At 40.3% G+C, this 22,616-nt stretch overlaps 1 protein-coding gene across 1 annotated transcript in view; it reads left to right on the top strand.

Annotated features, from left to right (window-relative positions):
- The first annotated feature begins 1,245 nt into the window (after positions 1–1,245).
- prox3 (prospero homeobox 3) overlaps positions 1,246–22,616 on the top strand; it is a 34,200-nt gene continuing 12,829 nt past the window's right edge. The window contains exons 1-4 of the mRNA XM_041779731.1: positions 1,246–1,424; positions 14,745–15,164; positions 17,645–17,737; positions 20,716–22,556. Of these exons, the coding sequence (XP_041635665.1) occupies positions 20,718–22,556 (1,839 nt within the window). The 5' untranslated portion in view covers positions 1,246–1,424; positions 14,745–15,164; positions 17,645–17,737; positions 20,716–20,717. The remainder of the gene's footprint in view (positions 1,425–14,744; positions 15,165–17,644; positions 17,738–20,715; positions 22,557–22,616) is intronic.

The raw sequence follows: 22,616 nt of genomic DNA, 5'->3' as shown, positions 1-22,616 counted from the left end.
AGCAGTAAAATGTTTGCAGTAACCAAACAGTGCAGCAGGGGGCACTGTTGGCTGTTACAGACAATGCAGAAATGCTTCATCACCTGCTGTGCTGACCACTTATAAATCAGCTAAATGTCATATTTGGTTTTTTTAATCTGAGCATTTCTGGAAGCAAAGCAGACATTCAACTCAGCAATATTAAAACAATCTGTAAAGGAAAATGGAAGCTGCACTGTGGATGAACTCTTATAATCAGAAACTGTAGCTAATTATGTTTTTTTTCCCTACATTACATTTTCTTTTGGTTGTATGTGTAGACAACACTGAGAATAGATTCAAACAACTAAATTAGATAGATTGATTCTGATTCATTAGCTCAGAGTACAACAATTAAAAAGGCAGAAACTGTGAGGTTATAATAATAGTTATTGAAGTAATAATAATAATCAGGTAAAAACATATATAAAAGAAAAAAGAGATAAAAACAAAATTGGAGGGAGGGGTGAAAGCTCAAATTGATCAAGAGCAGAGGAGATAAAGGGGTGCGAAATATAGAATCAATGCATAAAATGCAAAACAGAGCAGAGAAGCTTTAATATAAAAGTAGACTACTTCCGAAAATTAGATAAATTAAAGTGGAGAAAATTGACTGGGGGGGGGGGGGTGAAAGACAGAAGAGGATGTCACATAAAAGCAAGTCTACATAAAAATCAGTTTTTAGAAGTGATCTAGAGGAAGCGATTGAATCTGCACACCTTATCTCCTCTGGAAGGTTGCTCCAAAGTCTAGGGGCCTGATTTTATATGACCAGCAATCAGGTACCAGGACCAGACTGTATGAGGTGGGTGTAACTTTGAGTGTTAAAAGGTCTTATTTCAGATTTTGAGTTATTGAGTTGTAAGTAGCTCTGTAACATCCAGCAGTGGATGTCATTTAGCAGCTAGGCTTCTAGGATCCTCAGGTCTTAGTGGCAGGTATATCTGTGTCATCTGCATAGCTGTGAAAAGAGACTTTGTGACACTAGATGATTTGGGGCAGCATATAAATAGAAAATGAAGCTTTGTATAAGTTCAAGCAGGAAGACTGTTTCATTTCCATTCATCTGTTCATGCATTAGTCATCACTCACTCACAGATCTCCTTTTTCCTGCTCCGCCGGTAGGGGCGTCTACTCACTTAAGCTCTGGGCTGATCCCTCTCAGCCACGTCCTCTCTCAATCCAATCACCCTGCAGCTGTTGTATTTTAAAATCTGTTCTCTTTCCTCCACAGTCAGTCTGTTGTTTCAGTGCAATCACTGCAACCTTCCTCCACCCCAGCCACCTCCATTACATCGCATCGGTGCCCAGGTTCAGCTCCTTCATGCCATCCTGCATCCCTTCATCGCCACTTCCAAGCGACACATCAGTTTGGGTCAAGCTCCTTGGAAGTCTGCCCCTCAGAGGTATCTTTCTCATCTTATCCTACTTCTCCTTCTTGACCACCACCAGTGTCTAGAGAAGTTCATAAAGATATTTGCCAAAGACATTTCACAAGTTCAAACATTTCTAAACGTTTCCAAACTTGTAAAATACATTTTTGTTAAAATCGTATTAAGTCTCTCCTGACTGAAATAAAATCAGACCTTAAGCCGAACCTTGCAGTTCACCACAGGTAATGATAGAGACAGAGGAGTGATAACCTATGGCAGGGGTGTCGTACTCAATCACAGCAGAGGCCAGAATCTGAATGAAGGTCTAACATGAGGTCCTGACAGGGTCAACATTTAACTAGAAACTATCAACCTCATTTTCACTAGTCACAAATTGTAGGAGGAAAAAAAGCGCACTGATCATAAATGATTTTGAGATTTTTAAAAAATTAGTCAAAATTATAAATTTAAGGCTCAGAATCTGAAGTAAACAGGCAAACTTTTTGTTCAAAAGGTCAAAACACAAAATTAAAAGTCAAAATATTTTTTTTAAAGGTAAATTTATGAAAGTCAACACCATGAGTTAAAAGGTAAAAATACTATTTAAATAAAGTTAAACTATGGCTTAAAATTTCAAATTTTGTATCTAAAAATTCACAATCAAAGGTCAAAATGATGAATTGAAAAGGTCAAAATACGAAATAAAGAGTCAAAAGTTTAAATTGTAATTGTGAGATGCAAAATCAAAAATCTAAAATGAAAACACAAATTTATTTATTTTTCCTCATTCCTGGCTTTTTATGTACTTATTTTTACTCTGGACTTTCTCAAATTTATGACTTAACAACAATATTTCAAATCATCAAGATTAGGTTTACATTTTCTGCAGATGTCTTTCTCTAGATACTTGTAGGCCAGCAGTTATAATAAAGATATGTTATGATCTTGGGGCCAGGTATCACTGTACCAAAGGCTGGATTTTCCCTTGAGTTTGACACTCCTGACCTTTGATTACTGCAAAAGATAAGAATATGTCTGCAGTTTTGTTAAATATGTTGCTGCCTTCCATGTAAATGAGATTCTTGATCTCTGTGAGGCTTTTCTGGTTAAACACATTTTCAGAAACAGAAGCAAACGATTGTCTTTCAAAATTACGAACAGCTCTCAAAGCCATTTTCTTTATTCTCAAAGCAGATTTTTTCCACCTAACAGACACTCAGCTATTCCTGAATATGATTCTGTAAGCAGGGCTTTAAGTAAACACTGATGGGATCAATTCTAAACACTGCCGTTGAAATCATAAATGTTTTGGCTTTATGAGACCATGTTGCATTTTCAAATGCATAATAATAGTACATGGAAATTGTTTCCTTTTTATTGTTATAAGTAAGTTTTTTTTTAGATAGGGTTTACAGTTCCACACGGAGGGATGAAAAAACATAAATAATACCTGTTTTCATAGTATGTACAACAGTAAAGCTCAGTTTTTTAACCCCGGGAAGTACAATGATGAAAACTACAAAGAAAAATCAGAGCGCAGATGCAAAAAGGTAACAAAAATACATATTTATTCTGGTTTGGTTTGCACAGGTGCAAGATGAGTGTGACAAATTGGTAATCAGGTCGTTGAATTTTGAAGGCCGGTGTTTCTAGGTGAACAAAGTGTGCTAAATGATGCAATTTGTGTTAAGAGATTTGCACAACTGTGATTTGGTTTGATGTCTGAGTGAGACTGATGGGATTGTGCTGAGAATTTAGAAGTCTGGAGTTATGCTGTTGAGCTTCAAGTTCTCAAACAATCTGTAATTATTAAAACCTGTTGGTAGAATAAGTGTCATCATTTATGTTGAATATGCTACAACTGAAATTGCTCTCTAGGTTCACTTCTGTTGCTTTGCCATTTATTCAGTGTTTAAATATTTGAAATAAAGATAGAAAATCTCACGCACCAAAAACAAACATCAGTGCAAATACAGACTATTGTGTTTTGCAAAAACTCTGTAAAAGCATGCATAGTTGTGCAGATCTTGCACAAATAGTTGTCTTTTTGCTCCTTGTCTGGCGAGTCTCTGCAGCTGTTCTTTTTTTTATTTGAACAATCATATGAAAGTAGTTTAGATGCAACCTGAAAGTAATCCAGTGCTGCAAAAGGCATATGTAAAATAATGCATGCAGTAAACGAATATGTTGGAATAAGACAATAATGTATATTGCATTTTGTCACCTTTTGCAATAGTTTAAGTTTGCATGTCTCATCTGAGTATTATCTTAAAGAATCAGATCAACCTCCCTTTTTAGGGTTAAGTTTTGGTCTTTTAAAGTGTCCAAAAGAGAGGAGAGGATTTGATTGAGAGAAAAGAGGAGGAACTGGGGAGCAAAAAAGATTAAAAAGGGGAGAGAGATATCGGCACCATACAGCAGAATCCCTTCTCTGGAGAGGCTGAGAGGGATGGAGGGATGACTGGAAGGACAAACAGATGGAAAGGCAACAAATAAAGGGAGGCCAGCGAGAGGAAAGGCTACCCTTTTCTCTCACCAGATGATAAAAAAGAGGGGTTGCGGGGAGCGGGTGATAACAGAGAGGAAAGAAGAAGGGATGTGATTAGAGGATAAGCAGAGATCATCCCTCTATTGTTATAAAAGGATGGAAAAACTGACCCTCCCTCTTCCTCTATTTTTACCCCCCTCCACCACCACCTCTCTTTTTTGCATCCCTTTGTTATGAGCATTGTGGGGAGCTTGAAGAGGATGGAGGGATGGGAGAGAAAGCAAGAGATAGCATTGCTCCATCCTGTTACACATCCCTCTTTTCCTCTCCACCTCTCTCCCTCTCTTTCTAGTGCTGCACCTGTGAAACGCAGAGGAGGGGAGATAGAGAGGAAAGATGGAGAGACAAAGAGATGGATGGATGGAGGGAGTGATGGAGGGGGGGGTAGAGCCTCACAACATTAGCATGCTGAGAGTGTCAGCACTCTCCTCTTTTTTTCCTCTCCCTCCATCCCCATCTCTCTCTCCATCCCTCCCTCTGTCTCTTTCTCCTCACTGGTCACTGCAATTATACCATCAAAACACTCCAGCCTGAGAGCATAATAGCTTCCCCCAGTGTGTGTGTGTGTGAGAGAGAGAGAGCAAATGTGTGAGTTATCATGAGAGATCAAAAGGAAGAGATGTGTGTGTATTTGTGCATAATTTAGTGCCGTACATGCTGGATCACATGTGCATGTATGACATGTAGGGCAGCTGTTGGTGTATGTGCCAAAAACTGGATTTGCATCATGTGTGGGTGAAACGTGTGTGTGAAAGTATCTTCTGAGTCCGACTGGCTAGAAAAACTGCTTCTTCAACCTCTGACCAAACCCACTCTTGAAGCCTCTTTGAGAGACCCACTCTACATGTGTGTTTCTATTTACACACTCACACATTCCAGCTAATGGATGCACACAGGCATACAGTCATGGCTTTGAGACACAAACCGTTATGACCTACATGCCCAGTGGGTTATCATTAAGCCAAACAGCACACTCTGACACCTTTGGCTGTCCATACACTCACGCGCCTACATGCACTGTTTTTTTTGTTTTTGTTCCCTGAACTTCCTCTATCTCTCCCCCGCCGCCCTCTGCCTCTTCCCTTTTCTCTCATTCTCCAACACACATGCACATGCACGCATTTCCCCCTCTGTGAGCTTGTTATCCCTCTCTGTCCGCTTGTTTCTCTCTGTCACCTTGCCCTGAGCTATTTGAGCACACTTCTCTCCCTCGCTCTCTCTCTGTCTCTCTCTCTCACTCTTTTTTTAACATACTTCCATTTCTCTCTTACGCCCCATGTCACACTCCATCTAGCATCGGTCTTTACATAGGTTTGTCTGACTATAATGTCCTGATACATCTTAATTAATCTATTATCTCTCTTCATGGTCAAATTGAAAAATGAAGGGACAAATCCACCTATTTTACACATTAAATTCATTCTACTTGCCGCTACAAATTCTACAAAACAGCTGTCAAATGCCGCATACGGCTCTTTAGGGAGCATTCAAGTTTTTAAAACGCAAACATTTGATAACGTCCCTGTGAAGTCATCAGGGCAATAAGCAGTCATTTAAAGCAGTGGCTCTCAACATTGGGGTTGGGACCCCAATGGGGGTTGCGAGACGCTGAGAGGGGGTCGCAAGATGCCCTAAAAAAAGATAGAATATTTTTTAAATTACACTGTTGCCATTTTGCACAAACTTGGCTAAATTTTAACCCCCTTTTTAGTCACTTTTTCCCACTGATTTTGCCAATTTTAACACCTTTTTGCTACTTAAAACCCATTTTTTCCCATTTCAACCCCTTTCCAATACTTTTTTCTGCCTGTTTTACCACTTCTAAACCAAGTGGCAAGACCCATTATTGCCTCTATTAACTCACTGAGTGCCATTGATGTATATATACGTCATTTAAAAACAACGCTTGAGTGCATTGACGTATATATACGTCAAAATGTTTTCTCAGCGGCTGCCACAAGGGGGTGCACTCATGCTCCCTGTGAGTAATTTTGGGGCTTCTGGGATACGTAGTCGAAACACTACAGTTGGAAGTGATGGTAGATCAAACATCAAAGGTGGAGACCCTGGGGTCAAAGAGCAGAGCGATTGTTACGGAGGTAATCTAAGCTAAAAGTTCTAAAAAATAGACATTGGAAGAAACTTTAAACTTTTGCCTGAGAAATCACTTACTCACTGAAACCGACACTGAACTTAACGACAGCAAATCCAGGGATTAGCGCTTTTATTGATCTGCCTCGGCCGGCAAAGAGGCTAAAGAATGCCGCGAGGTCTCCCCTGTGCGTCGGAGAAATAAGGCAGCCTCTCGCCAGCTGGATGCATACAGCGACAAGCAGGAAAGGATGTGGGTGTATAGGGAGGTCCCATGGAGGCCGTCCAGTTCCGCAGTGTGAATGGCATGACAGTGACTGGAAGCATTGTTATTTATTTTACAATAAAATAACATTTGTAATACAATTTTCAGATGTCTTTTATATCATTTAAGGCAAAATTATAACATTCAAGTCACTGTTCTACTTGACAGACTCTCTTTCACAAAAATGCATTTTTCTGATCTTTCTAGAAAAAAAGTGGTCTTTTTGGTGAAACTAGCCTCTATTCAACTTACGATAAATCAAGAACGGAACAAGCTACAAACAAACGTTTTTTTTCCATGATGAAATAGAGAGATTCTTCTTTCATGTGTTTTCAGAATCATAGTACAAAATATTCTGTGGGTCTTTAAAGATGACTCAAAATGGCCAAAAACGTTGGCACAAGCCACTTTCCATTTTATAAAAGGGCTGGTACTCAATGAGTTAACCACTTTTTACCACATTTTCTGCCCATTTCAACCACATTTCACTATTTGGTATGCTCATTTTTGCCAGTTTAACCTAATTCTGCCAATTTCTTCCAATTTTTCTGTCTTAGTTTACCCTTTTTTGCCAGTTCATATCATTTTTTCATTCCATTTCACCTCATTTCCCACACATTTTAAAGTCATTTCAGAATTCCCTTTACCACTATCTATGCCCGTTTTTGCTGCTTTAACTAATTTTTGCAACTTTTAAAATTCAATTTCACCACCTTTTCCACCATTTTTGCCATTATTAACCTATTCTAGCCATTTTTAAACCTATTTTATTTCTGTTTTTAACAAAAAGGATTTGAACCCATTTTTAAGAAGGCTATCTACCACTCAAATGAATAAAAAATATACTTGCTTCTTTGGTAAGAGGGGTTATTTTTCAGGTTAAAGCTCTCCCCTTTATCCCCCCTTATGGGTGGCCTTGCCTGCACAAGATTCTAGATTGTGCATAGCTGTGTTCAACCACCTCCAGGTACAGTGGGGGTCCCCAGTCTCTTGCACCTTTATTTTGGGGGTTCTGGACTAAAAAAGGTTGAGAACCACTGATTTAAAGGATGTTTCAGCCACTCATGAGTTGCCATGGGGGTCACACTAACAACTTGCTTTCTGAATCTCCCTCTTCCCTCTATATTCACCTCTTAAAGTTATAGTAACTCAAAGCAACAACTTTTTCAAAATGAAATGCATTATTCAAAAAGGATGTTAGACACGAATGTAATTAAATGTTTTTTCTTTACCAATAATGGATTTTGTTATTTAACAATTCTGCACAATAATTCCAAATAAAACCAGAGATATTGGAATGAATCAACAGAAGAAGTCCTTGTCACATACAGTGGTGTTTGATGATTATCTCTGGTTACGACAGCTCATATAATGTGCTGCAGCATTCACACGCTGTTTCACTCCACCCAGCAGGTATGGATGTTTCCATTCATTGTTCATCCAGGTGAATTGTTTTTGTTTGCAGGTGAAAAGTGGATAAAACTTGTCTCTGATGTCCTTGTGTAAAGGACAGCTGGTAAGAAAGTTCAGCTCTGTTTCCTGTTGGGTGCAGAGGGTGCACAGCCTGTCTTCTTTAGGGTTCCAGCTTTGTCTGTGGCGTCCTCTCTTGATGGTGAGGTTGTGCTCACCGAGTTTGTGCATAGTCAAACATTTCCTCAGCAGTGGGTCAGTCACAGATTTTAAGTAATCTGCAACTGCATATTTCCTATTAAGGGATGAAAGCATTCCAGTGCTTTGTTTTTGTCTATTCTTGCCAATGAGTTAAACAGTTTTCTTTTTGTTGTTGAATAATTTGGTTTAAGCTGGTGTATCTCCCTCATTCATCTTCCTGCATCTTCCACTTCTCTCATTCCATATCCCCCTTGCATTGTATAGTAGTGTGTTGTAAGAGGGAAGAATGAAACAAATATAAAAATCAACTAATTACATTTTTGTGGCTTGATATAAATCACTACATGTTCAAATCTACAGTCTTTATATATACAGAGTTTTCAATAAAAAAAAAAAAACACCCATAATTCCGGCCATCAGACCTGAGCAGCAACTGTGAGTGATAGTTATTTTTCAGAAAGTTGCCATCCATCTTATTCCTAGCCCCCATGATAGTTTGCATGAATTGCTGGGGATACTTCTGGCGTCTTCTGTCTAAACAGTAATTCCCACAGTAATGAGATGGTAATCATGATGATTAGAGCAAGTAAGTAGAGAAAGTACTGCCCCTCGTCGCTGATCACTGGTCCTGTCACTTTCTAACCAGGCCCAAACGGTTCAGATGGGAGCTTTGCAAGATGGATTCGCCAGTGAAAAACAAGGAAACGGCTGTATCCACCTGCTTTGCAAGGTTAACAATTTCTGTGATGCCATCTGAAGTTATCGATTTATACATTATTAGGCATATGGCTGTTGTAGCTGTCTATCAAGAGGCTTACATGTGCTTCAACTCAACCTCTCTGTCTTTTTCTAGTTTAATCTTTGAGGCAGTATTTTCCTTCAGTGCACACTAGCTTACCTCACTCAGGCTTCATTCAGTATCATTTAGCAATTTTATACATAAAAAAATTGTCATCTCCTCAATTCTGTAATTAAAGTAGTAAATTTGGATTTCATAATACATTTAATTTTTCAAATAAAAACTGAAAATAAACTGTAAGAAAATGGTTACCCACCATAGGCAGTATATAGAGGACGGGGCTAACCAGGAAAATAGGGAGAAATATTGCTGCTAGACTAAACTTTTAACTTATTACATCCTCTGCTGCTAAGGTTGGCGTTCCTTTTTAAAAATGTGTCCTTTACCTTTTTTTTTGCTCACTTCCTGTTGCTGTTTGGCAGTAAGGACTTTGAGTTTCTAGAACTTTCTTTCACACAAACCAGTTGCCTGCTGAAATTGCTGGCACTAAATTAAAAAAAAGAAATCTAAAAGAGGCTAAAAGTGTCTGGAGAGATGATATGGGATGCAACAGTGTTGATGGTTATTCACATGCTGGTCCCATGAGCCACCCATACAGCTATTTGACCCACTTTTATGCTACAGACGATTGATGCAGAAACTGATTGATGCAGCTTTAATGAAGCATCCATACCTAAATTCCAGCTCACTTTATGGCATTGTTTTGACTAGTTTGTTTTCCCTCTTTAATATGGCTATTTCTCTTCCCCCTACTTTTTACAACCCTTGCTTTCCCCCTCCCCCTTTATTCCCATTTTTTCTCTCCCCATCCATCTCACCCTGTAAGTAAATCAATGAACATACACTTTATGCCATCTATTGATCCTTTCATATCTATCTGTCCTAACTCCCTCCTGATTACCCCATCTATATCTTTTCACTCTTCTCTATCCCCATCCTTTTTTCCTCACCCCTTTGAATTTATAATCTCCAGTCCCTTTTTCTACCCCTCTCTGTCAGTCCCTTTCTCTTTATATCCCTCGCTTAGGGACTTCCTATTTATACGGCTGGCACCTTCATGCTCGTACTGAAGTGTGTATGAGTGAGTGTGTGTATGAGCAAGAGGTAGAGAGAGAGAGTGTTTGATGTTGGTCTAAGTGGTTAACATAATATGAGCCCTTAGAGAGATGACGTTCCCGCACTCATGCACAGTTTTCAGGCTTTTTGGGAGGCTTTTCTGTGAACAATTTGTGCTTTTCAGTATTCTCCAGCTTGTGAAGCAGATCCATGTATTATCTATCAATTGCATTCTCCCACTCCGGCCAAATACACACATATTATCAGTCGCACACGCACACCTTTGTGGCACCACATCCTTCCTAGAATGACAAAAACCCCGTATTATCTTTTGTTATTTATTATTGCAGATGGAGCCATCATTTTGTGACCTCGCCGTCTCTCGCCGTCCCCTCTCTGCATATGTTTTTATTTATTCAGACCTCTTTCACTTTCTCTCTTTCCTGCCCTCTCCTCCTCTCTGCATGTTTATGTTTATTCAGACACATCTCCCTCTTTTTTCACTCCCCCCCTTTTCTCTCCCTCTGTGCCCCTGTGTCCAGCTTTTGTTACCAGCCTCGTTTCCATAACAACTGCGACCTTTCAGTCAATGCCTAACCATTTTTAATCAGAAGTAGAGAAAGGCAGAGATGAGACACACGGGGAGGGAGAGAATAGGGAAAGAGGTTATGCAGGTGATGAATTGGATAGATGAAAAATAATTCATCCTTAAAAAAAAAGATAACAAGAGGAGCTGAATAAAGAGAGGACTGGAAACTCTCCCTCATCTCATGGTGAGACACTCTGGGCAAGATTCCCAGCAACAGGTAACAAAGTGCTGCTCAAGGTCAGGCATCTATTCATGGGTTTTTCCTGGAAACCAAATGGTCCAAATGATTAAAGTAACAAGGCTTGAGGTCAGTCATTATTGTTGGTTTAAATTAGACTTTCCTAAAAGTGCATCTGAAACACAGCAAAAGAAGAGTCGTTTTTCCCCTATTTTAGCAAAATAATGGACCATTTACTCTCAAAATGTCCAGCAGTCACTATAGAGGTTTTTTTTATGAGTTTGAAACATTATTCTTCAAATCTAAAGACTATTTTTATATATGAAGTAGTATTTAAGTGATTAAAAGCTCATGTAAGGAATTTCAAGCCAGTCAGAAAACCGACTGAAATAACTATAGAAGCCTATTAATGATATATCCATTGCATGGGATATACTCATCTGGGAAACCTCCCAAACGAAGACTTTGGGAAAGGCAGGAGATTTCAAAAAATTCTCAGAAGTTGATTGGACAAAGATTCTGTCCTTCACATTCATTACAGGCCAATCAGAACAAAAAAGATAAAACGAGGTAGTCAGGCATGCGCAGCTCCGGCTACAACTTGAGCTCAACAGACATGCACTGCTTTAGTTTATGAATGGTGGAGCTTGTTGGTGGATAAAACTCATGCCAAAGCCAGTCGGAAGAAGTGCAGAAACATATTCTCTGCCAAGGTGTGGTTCTTAGCCCTTGTTTTAATATGAAACTGAGACCCAGTTCTGATAAAGCTGCCGCTTAGGTATGGCTACATCTGAGCTAATTGCTTTACTTGCAGCTGCCGTTGTGTATACAGGGTTACAGTACAACTAAACAGCCCCCTGTAATGATGGCAAACTTATGCCAAAGCAGGTTGAGACAGCGAAAACATCTCTTCCCCCATGTAAAGCTGTCAGTACTGTTCTTTGCTCTTTATGCAGTAACATTAGCTATGCCTAACCCTAACCCTATTGCTACATCCGAGCTAAACGCTACACTGGCGGCAGCCAATACCCTCTCCTAGTTCAACTAAACCCTGCCTGTAGCTCATTCTCCTTAACTGTCACCGATTGGTCCAATCTGCTTTTAGAAGTGGTGCAATCATTGGGAGGGTCTGGCAGCAGATCGTTCATCTCTGACAGCCCCTTTCGCTGACTATTCATGTGAGAAGCTGTCTTTGTCAGAAAAGAAATACATGCTAAAATTTTGTAAATAAAAGGGCCTCTATGCAAGATTTAGAAAAATGTCAGTGTTAGCGACACTGCCGGCTATTAGGCAAACTACAACAATATTGGATTGCTGGTCCACGACGGCGTGCTCCTTGCTCAATGAACCTCCGGTTTATCAGCTGATACACACGCAGACGAATGTGATTTACCTGCATCATGTATACAGTAGAGGTAAGTGAAGTTGAGTTGTTGAGCAGAAGCAACAGGGCTAACATTGCTTAGCTCTGATAAAGGTGCCTCGATCGAGGATATCAGTTGGCTGAAATTATATATTATATTTTAAGAACTGAGTATCAAAACCTAAACTCAGTAAGTTGAGTGCAGTGCCAGGAAGCAAGAAAAAGATGCAATATTATCTGGAAAACACTAAATGAGCAACGTGACGTTCTTGTTGTTTGGATAGCATCCTCGTAAGCAAGCTAACGTGATGTAGCATAATGGTTTATAGAACATAAAACACTACATTGTATTTCATGGTCTGGAGTGATGCCTTACCTTTTCAACAGAAAGACAGCCATCTCTGGATCGGTATTTATCCTGAGCGAAGCTCCATTTCTCAAATGCTCCACCGATATTTACCCTCGATTTCCTCCTGCATCGGTTACACTCTCTTTTAGCTTGACTAGCTTCAGCAGATAAAACTGTCGTAGTATTTTATGTTTTCACAGAGTTTCTGTGGGTGTTTGGGCTGAGCTAGCCGGTCGTTTACTCGCGGAAGCAGCCTTCTCCATTCAACACGCCGTTGTCAGGTATAAACAGAGCAAGGGGGTGCACACATTACGTAGTACCCGACGTCACTTCCGTTGCGATTTCGCGGAAAATTCAGCCCGAGTTCTTCACAGAGAAATGACTCCACAGGCTTATACAGGCAAACAAGGAAGACATAAAGAGCCTCATTCTTCACATCGGGATAAAGTGCGCACCATTATATACTCAAAAGTGGGAAGCTTTAAAGCAAAAATCTTACATAGAACCCCTTTAAACTTCTGTTTAGGGTTAGGGTAAGGGCTAAGGTAAGGGTCAGGATGCCAAAAGTTAAAAACCTGACCTGCAAAACCTGATTACAAAACATTTAATAAAGCCAAGTAAACAGTCTGCTTACAGGGAAAAAGCTGTCCTCCATGTAGATTACATAGTTTTTTAGCTAACATAGCTTAAGCTAAGCTCACAGAGCAGCTCAGTATGCTACATATCTCTATCGTCATAGCTAAATTAGCTTGAGCTATGTTTGCTAAAGCTGACTTAGTTACATTAGCTTATGTAGTATTGTTTTTTATGTAGCTAATGTCACTTTGTTGGCCTTAGCTAACACTAACAAAGTTAAAGCAAGTAACCTCTGACCTTTCTTTGTTTACTAATGCAGTGTTTCATGTTCATTGTGGTTATTTCATGAATGTAACTGCCAGACTTTGTTTATAATAAAATCGAATTTTTAAAGAAAATCTAAAACTGATAATGCCTTATACCAGGAAATTACGTCACTTCGTTTCTGACGGTGTCTCAGATGAATGGTCTGTGAGAGTGGCCATCAGAGATTTGGAAAGTTTCAGTGGCAAGGAAAAACTTTTTTTTTTTTTTTTATTAGGCTGAAACGTCAGCAGAACTGGACTCATTTTGAAGAGCTGCTTGCTGTGTTGGAGTTGAAAAGGGTAGGAGGTGCAGAAAGCAAGAAAATAAGTAGGGCAACAACAATGATTTATACTTGTATGACTCTCCTGGAAACTAATCCAGCTTTCACCTTCTTAGATATGACAAGTAATGATGCTGACAATAAGTAAAAGTATTAGCAGTAATAACCGTGTTTGACAGAATACTTAACATTCTGTAATTTGCGGCTAAGATGACTAAGGAGAACACTGATATCAGTGATTATAGCAGTTGAAGTTTATCTACTCTTACATTCACTTCTACATTTCTAGTAACAGTAGTATTACTGGCAACAATAACTGCAATGAAAAAAGGGATGTAATTATAGCAATTAAAGTTGAACATTTGTCGAATTCTCTTCAATACTTAAAATAATAATAGTCATGGATGTAAGGCTGATGAGCATTCAGAGTTAGTGATTTGCAGAAATAAGACATGAACATGGAAAGAGAGAAAGCAGCTCAGTGTGACATGGCCCAACAACACCACAGCTCATTGTCAAAAAGATTTTGAGCACTGGGAATGGCGAATGGTCTTGTTGTGTAACATAATTAACAACGCATCCAAGACGCTCCACAGCTATGACTTGCCAAGACTGTCAGAAATGTCTCTCTTTATACCAGCAAAAGACCGCGAAAGATCGCCAAGAGGACTTCTGTTGTAGAGTGCTTGACACTCTTTGACCTGCCCCCGACAACCTGTGAACTTGAACTCAATTGCAGAGGCAATATGAAAGTCCGCATACAATGAGCAGACAGGATCATTCTTGTAGTGTGGCCAGTCTATAAAGAGGGGTACAAATTTTGTTGCATAATCTGATATGGTGCCAGTGTCCAAAAACATCTTGTTCTGAGCCAGCCTTAAGCCTGTAGCCTAAACTATAACATACAACCTTTAATAGCCTCTAAAATGTAGTTTGAAATAATTAAACAGCAGAAAAATTAAATTAAATTCCTTTAAAAACAACCACCTTTGGTGATTAGCCACTATAGTTAGCCACAGGGAGAAATGTGTTTTTCTAGGCTACTTCCTTTATCACCGGAAGTTCCACCCATACCTACACTATACACGAATATTTTCTAAAATATTAAGACTCCTGTCAGCATCCTCACCTGCTATAAAACTTTTTTGGTCTTTTAGTTTGCTGCTGTTGACTTAATAGCCTGTAGCCTAGCTTAAATTTGTGTGTCACTTTTAAACAAATAAGTGGGCACCGCTACAAACTGTTGCTATCAATTATAAAAGGTAATTGCATTAGGCTAATTTGAAATCATTTAGCAGGGCTTCTGACCATTTAAACTAGGATCTCTTTGTGTGTCCGTGAGTGTTTGTGCACGTACTGGGGGTCATGCCAACATGGGAGGGACTGGACCGTCAAGTGGCCAGCTCTCGAGCCTACCCGCCCACCGCGCGCCACTCCACACCGGGAGCAGCGCGTGAGGATGATGCCAGCCAGAGATAGATGGACTGGCGAGGGAGGGAAAAAAGGCTGCACAGTGACACAACTAGAGTAAAGAGGAGGCGGTTGATGAGTGTGAGTAAAAACTGAGAGAGTTGCGGAACAAAGGACAAAAATAGAGGAGAGAGAACAGGAAATAGCCGCTGCTGGCTGGTACCCGCACAGATGTCCGAGGCCCGCCGGGTGCCAGCTCGACACAGTTGACCGAGGCAGAGCACACAGGAGCGGCCGTTGGAGGAGGGGGCTTCGGGGAACGGACATCGCTGGATCTCCTGTTTGACTGAGAGTGAGTTCATTTTAAAACTTCTATGGCAGTATAATGTTTCTAAATAACCTCCTTTATGGAGCTGCGAGGGTCAGTGTAGGGCTGCTGGTCTCTCCCTATGTTTATTTTCTTTTCATACTGCGACATTAGTCCACCACTGCCAATTAGACACAGGACGCACCGCGGGTACGCGCATCACTCACACACTTACTGACAGCTCGTGCGTCAGAGTGGGCAAAGCGGATTCCTCTCGCGTGGCAGAACCGGCAGATGTTGCCACGCGGAGGCTTCAAACGTTATATGAATTATTCAAATGAAATAGACAAAAGGTAGAGAAAAAAACATGGGCATACACGAGATTTACATTCGATACGCCAAAAAGACGCCAGGTGTTACAGCTGTTTAACAATTAAAAACTAGATAAATGTGGGTGACACTGTGTAGTTTCAGATTTTATCTGCAAATACTCTTACCTTGAACGCATTTAATATAAAAAACTCAGTCGCCACTAAATGCAATTTATTCAGATGCTGTTGATATAAAAAGTTAAATTAAACTGTACTCTAAGTCTGCATTATTATACAACATTTTATCTATTATTTTACCTATTTATTTAATGTAAATTTGATTTATGCAAACTGTCCTGCAAGCCTATTATTTTGTGTATAGCAAGCTAAATATATATATACCCCTTTGTAAATGTGGTGATTTTTAACACACTGGCTCCTAACCTTTTTTTTCCTTAGAGTCCCTCTAACTTGTTTCTAAGAAAAGCTGAGCAAAACCCACACTGTTACTGTCAAAAATCAACACTGATTTTAATTGTTTAATTGATGAAACCCCAAAAAGACATCTGCATGTTTTTCTCACCAAAATGCCTTTTTTGAAAACTATTTATTAAGCAAATTATCATGATTTCATTTGAAATGTGCAAATCTAATTTTCACGACTTCACAGCAGACATCCACCCCCTCCCTCACAGATCTTGGGTGCCCACCTGAGGGGGTCCTGGACCCCAGGTTGGGAACAAACTGCACAGGTTAAAATGAGAAAAAAAAAATGTTCTGCTAATATACATCGAGTTGTGTGTTCTTTAGTGTGTGTCTCTTTTGTAACTTTGTCCTTGTGACTGCTACAGCAACTCAAGAGTGCCATTCTTAAGTCTAATCTAGCGGTTAATAGCTTTCGTTTTCATTGCTCAGTGTTCATATTTTGTCCAGCTTTCCGCTGGCTTTGAAAAGCTAATCTGTCCCTGGTATAAGCGCATTGCCTGGCTTGCCATCTGGGCTGTATTATAGTAGAGCGGAGAGCATTTGAATAATTGATATTAAGCTATTTATAGTTGGATTATTCTCTTCATGTTGCACAGGGGACCTATGAACTACTCTATCTATCTATCTATCTATCTATCTATCTATCTATCTATCTGTTGCTTATTTTCATTCAGATATTTAATACCATTGACATATACCTACTCTATCAGTTAAAATGTAAAATATAGTGATTGATCACATTATTGGTATTTTTTGTCTACCTAACACATCTACCAGTCTGCCCGCACATCTGTCCATTTATCATCCCTCCATCTTTCTGTTCACTGAGTGGTAGTGTATCCATCTGAAGTGGATTAGGGGTGTTATCAAAGCTAAGTAGGACGACTGTTCACACACTCTCGCATCTGCACACACTGACACACACACATAGACACATACGTTTATGCTCCTCTCACTCCATTTCACTCCCCAAGGACCATTGACCATTGTTAGCCCTCTCTCAAGCCTCTTTTCGCTTTTGTGTAAGAGTGTGTGTATCTGTGTGTGTTTGACGGTAAACACTCTGATCAAACAGCGCTTAACAAGCTGCCTGAACTGATAACAGAGAGAGGAGAGGAAGAGAGGATGAGAGAGGAAGGAAAAAGGGGGAGAGGGTTGTGGAGAGAGATGGATTGCATGCTGACAAAAAAAGCGTTGTGATGTGCGCCTTTGTCTTTATTAAATTTTGAGATGTACAAGCAAAGCATTGGCTTTTATCTGATTTACAGGCTTTTCCAGGTGTTGTAGGGAAACCAGGCAGGATAGAGTAAAAATTACCCTCTTCTCTACAAAAGTCATTCTCCAATAAAAATGCCCATTAATGTTTTATAACTGGATTGTTATTTCACTCAGTGCCAAAATACACTCACTTCCTCCACCTCTTATTTCGTAGACAACACTCAGTTAAAAGTAACAGGAAATATGTGCGGTAAAGCAGGTGATAAGTGACAAAGATCATGAGCCAGATGTTAGCCTGCTGCTGTCCCAGCACATAGACTGGTCCCAGTTTATTGACCTGCATTAAACACTTCCGCTCCTAGTCCTCTGTAAGGTTTGGCCTGATCCACAGTGTGCTATTTCCCATGTGTTTATTGTCTCTTTGAACAATTATTGGAAGCATTTGGAAGTTCATGCTCTGTGCCACGGTTAAACCGTCTCTCTTTGTGACTGTGTGTTTATGTTTTCCAGCTCTAAGCCAGGGCATTGAAGTTCTCTCCGATTACCGTAAACGTGGAAGTGGCTGTTTCCTGTGATTGAACAGAAACCTGTTCTGCTGTCAAGGTAAGGAGAAGTCATGTCACATATTCGTTAGTCAGCCTGCTATCATAATAAATACAATACTAGTCATTATCTAGCTTTATTTCTTAGGGATTTAAAAAGCATTCAAATGCCTTTTTTAAATCGAGCCATCTGTGTCACAAATTTCTTCCTTTCTCCATAATTATCAAAAGAGTGAATTTTAATGCATCAGTTACCAAAAATTAGATCGAAATACTCTGAGAAAGAAATCAAGGATTCTTTTTGTTCCTCAAACACAAAATCATTTTCATGAGGACTGTTTCTTTTGTATGGAGGGATTCTAGGAAAAAGAAATACCAGTAAGGTCATTGGATTATTCAGAGTCACAGGGACAAGAACATTGTCAGTGATTTTTTAAAAATGTAAATTTAATGAGGTCTTTGAAAAGTGTTTTTCTTCACTTTTGTTTTACTGTGAAAGGAAAAAACGATCTAGTTTCTCATCAACGGTCTGGCCTTTCAGTCAGAACTATTAGCAGGGTGCAAATGGTAAACATTAGGTGTGTAGCAGTACACAAAAAAAATTTGATTTGGTATGGTTTTAGGTACGTTTTTTTTAGTTTAAGTCGCAGTTGGGTACTTTTTCTTCATTGGAAACTTGAAAACTTCCATTTAAAGCATTATCTAAAGTGTAGTATTGCAAGTAATTAAAGAAATAATAAAACAAAATAAAAGATAGAATAGTGCTGCAGCCCACTGCCAACAAAACTTCTATTAAATATTTTGAAATAAACTACACAAAATATCAGGGATGGGCCTTTTAATGCTTTTTCACAATCTAAGTTCAAATCAGTACCATTACTGATACTTTTCTATTTGTAGGTGGAAAAACATGACAACAATACATTTATCACAGAGGCTGTGTTACGCATGTGTTAAGAGGGTAAAAAGGTTATTATTCAATCAGTAAAATCTATTTTATGTTGCTGGGGAAAACACTTTAAAAATGGTGTTGTTTAAAGAAAAAAGATATTTCCTTTTATTCATGTTACATTTGAACTACTGATCATGATAAGAATTACTTTAGGCTGATACTGATAATTTCCTACCCCTGATAAAGGATAAGACTCACTTACTGATGTTTTTTCAATGATTGACTTTAAAAGAAGTTTATTTCATGTATTTATGCACATCTGGGAGTAAGAGGGGATAATATATAGTGAGCAGAAATATTTACAACCAACCATTACCTGGTTTCACTCATGTTTACATAAAAAAAAAAAACTGCTCTGATTTTACAGCTGTTTTTTTTGTTTGTTTGTTTGTTTTTACTTTCACTTAAACATTTCTATTCCAAACAAATTACATCATAAATAAAGAACTCACATACTTGGGTCTAATTTTTTTTCAAAAAATGTCAAACCTGATATTTCAATCAACTAAATAAGAATTTAGCTGACATATTTCCTAAAATATAAAACAAGTAGTTTAAAAAAGTAGGGTGCATTTCTTAATTAAAAATTAAGGAGCTTTAGGCCTCTCGTTAATTTGACTTCAGGTAAAACACATCAAAAAGTACATGATACATGCTGTAGGCTTAATAAATGGAGAAGTTTGGGGAATGGCTGTGTTATTTTTAGTTTAAGTTTAAAGAGACCTAATGTTTTTCTTTAAATATCAAAATGTGCGCTGACATAAGTCCTGACAAAGAGAGTTAAAACTGTCAAACTTTCTGCAGTTTTCAAATGTCTGTCAAGCCTGTCATTAGCCTTCGGTTGGTGCTGATGCTAGCAGTTAATGCTGTATTGTATTTTGTTTATAGTTCTCCATTAGGATGACAACTCTTTTTTTAAGATTTATTTTGATAGAGGAGGACGGTGGATAGAGTCAGAAACAGGGTTGAGTCATGCGATAAAGGGCCTCAGGCCGATCACGTACATGGGGCACACCTTAAACCACGAGGCCACCAGCACCCCAGGATGATAACTCTCATGTGACGGAAGATCTGTGCTGTGTTAAAATCCCAGATGTTTTTTCCTCCCTAAAGCCATATTTATTGGCGCTTTGGTTGCTACACACCTTCTGATTCTCTCGAGATTTATGACGGGCTACATACTGAAATGCCACCTACTGTTTTAGAACGTGTCGTCTTGTGGAAGTAAATAAACCCCTTTAATATCAGGTAATTTTAATATTCTATTATCACAACACTAAAACTGTATTAAGTACTTGCTGATAGTTTGTTGATACTGGTAATTATCGTGCATCCAGAACATTTAACCAGAGTAACTGTACTTTTACATGAGTACAGTAGTTGTGTACTCTTTCCCACCCCTGGTATTTTGCTACTGCTTTCCAGTGATTGTTGAAATTCAGATATAAAGTGCTGTAAAAACTGGAATACAGGTCACCCTGTTATAAGAACTGCAGTCTGTTAAATTGAATGTTTTTTTAAATTCAGTTATGATCCAACAAGAGAGAAAAGCAGCTAAAAATTGGCACCAGACCCTGCAAGTCCGATCTGTTTCATTATATATGTCAGCATGTCCTGTGCAGTGAAGTCTCCACTTGCAATTTATAGTAAATGAAGTGAATTTACAATCACATCAGGTCTTGTGCAGCCATGGCCATGTGAAGATGGTAATGACGTTGAATGTGTCAGCTCTTTATACTGGTAAATAAGTTGCTTCTGTATACAGGCCAACTTTTTAGTTCAAAAATAGGTATTAAAAGTGTGGTAAAACTTTATTGGCACATACTTATATTAGTACACGTCTGGACTATACCTTAAGTCCTTTACTGAAATGGCTTGGGATGAATATGTTTACTTTTACTCCCCTTTAGGCATGTCTATTTTTTCGTGTATGAGGTGAACTATGCCCTGTAAAAATACTTCAATTTAGAGCCCCTGAGCCCATTTGACCTAAAAAATTGTAAAACATTCTGCTTTTTAAGAAAAAAATGTGTATCACAATTCATAGTAAAATGGTCGTGTTCTATTATTTTCTTTCCTCTAACCAGTAATGGAGTCCCCCACTGATCTTTTCGACGACTCTGCCCATCAGATCCATGCATTTGCTCCCACTCACAGCTCCACAGACCTTCCTGGAGTCCATCCTCAGCCCAGTGCAGGTCGCCCTCCTCCTGCCTTCAGACCCCCTGGCTTCCCCCTCATCCACCATCTCCTACAGCCAAGCGGAGCCCACCGGAGAATCGGAGGGCAGCTTAACCCAAACCTGAGCACACACAGACACCTGGAGGACACAAATTTAGAGGAAGAAAGAGGAGAGAGGGATGAGCAGGTGGAGCAAGAGGATGAAGGAGGAGAGGAAGAAGTGATGGAAGGAGAGGAGAGCCTGTTGGCGGTTAAGAAGAGGCACAGCGACACTGCCCTCGCTGCAGAGTGGAGTCAAGACGTCTTGAAAGTAAAGAGGATGAAACTGGAGAACCGGCCGAGAGACGGCGAGGTGGAGGAGGGAGTGAGGAAGCGTGAGGGAGGAAGGGAAGGGAAGAGGAGAGAGAGGGAGGAGCTTAAAGAGCAGCTGGAGGAGGCAAGAGAAAGGCTGCAGGCCCTGCAGGAGAAAGTTTGGAGGGCTTTTGGGGAAAAGCACATGGCAGAGGAGGAGAAGAAAAGGAGGAGCAGAAACAAAGGAGAAGGTGAGGGAGATGTGGGGATGATGGAGGAGGAGGAGGAGATCACAGAAGGGTTATATGATGAAGAGGACATTGACGGTGGAGAGATAGAAAAGGAAACTTTCTCCCTTCTTTCCGTTTCTCCATTTGATAGCTTCCACAAACGGAGAGAAGAGAGGCAAAAAGACAGAGAGCGAAGGATGGAGAGAGGAAGAGGAGGGTTACACTTAGAGGGAGTGATGGAGGGAGCGGGGTTGTGGTTGGATTGTGGAGGGCTGGTAAGAGGAGACTGGCATGGAGGGGTGGAAGAAGAGGGGGAGGAAGGAGGGCAGAAGTTTGCTCAGGCGCTGAAACTGGAGTTGGGCAGCGCTGTGGCTCGAGTTATTGATCGAGTTCTCCGCCTTTACACCGAAATGACTGATTTTACTCCTTCCTCCCCTCCTGCTGCTATTTCTTTCCTCCCATCTGATGCAGGGAATGAAGGAGGGAGGGAGAGAGGAGTGTGGATGGGACTCCTTGCGAGAGGGGAGGAGAAAATGAGAGGGAAGGAAGAAAAAAGAGGAGAGCAGGATGAGGAAAGAGACAAGCAGATCCAGAAAATGAGTAACGGGAGCGTTCCTCCTCCTCATCGCACTGAAACATCAGATCTTGCAATGCCAATGGCTGTTCAGAGGCCACCTGACATCCGAAAATCACACCCACTCCTCGGCCCACCCCTCTCCGCTCATCTAAACCCCTCTCACCCAAACCTCTCCCTTCATCACCCCTCTCTACCTCGCCCTCCTCCTCTCTCTCACCCTCCTCTCTTACCTCCAGCCCAACAACCCAAGGAACCCTCTTCCTCATCCTTCCACCCGTCTTCATCCTCCTCTTCCTCTTCCTCATCTTCCTTCCCCCCACCTCCCCCACCACCTCCCCCTCCTCCCCCTCTTCCTCTCCCGCTCCTCCACTACTCCATGCAGCAGCTCTTCTCTCGCTCCCTCCACCACCCTCAGCTTCCCCACCTCCCCCCATCCCGCAAGGACTATTTGAGCGCTGACCCCTTTTTGGATTTCTCGTCTCACCCTTCGGCTCACCCCTCTTTCCCACCACTTCCCTTGCTCGGTCACCTAGACCCCTCTCTCGCACGCCATGCTCACGGAGGAAGGGAGCGGGAAAGAGGGATGAGAGGGGACGGAGGGATTAGAGGAGGGATGGATGGAGGAGACCTCTACCTGACTGCTGGAGGAATATCCTTTTTGTGTGAAAAGGGAGGAGAAATAAGGGGGTAAAATCTGTGTTAATTAATG

Source organism: Cheilinus undulatus, linkage group 22 (assembly GCF_018320785.1).
Source record: "Cheilinus undulatus linkage group 22, ASM1832078v1, whole genome shotgun sequence".
Taxonomy (NCBI): domain Eukaryota; kingdom Metazoa; phylum Chordata; class Actinopteri; order Labriformes; family Labridae; genus Cheilinus; species Cheilinus undulatus.
This window is presented reverse-complemented; position numbering and strand designations above follow the sequence as displayed.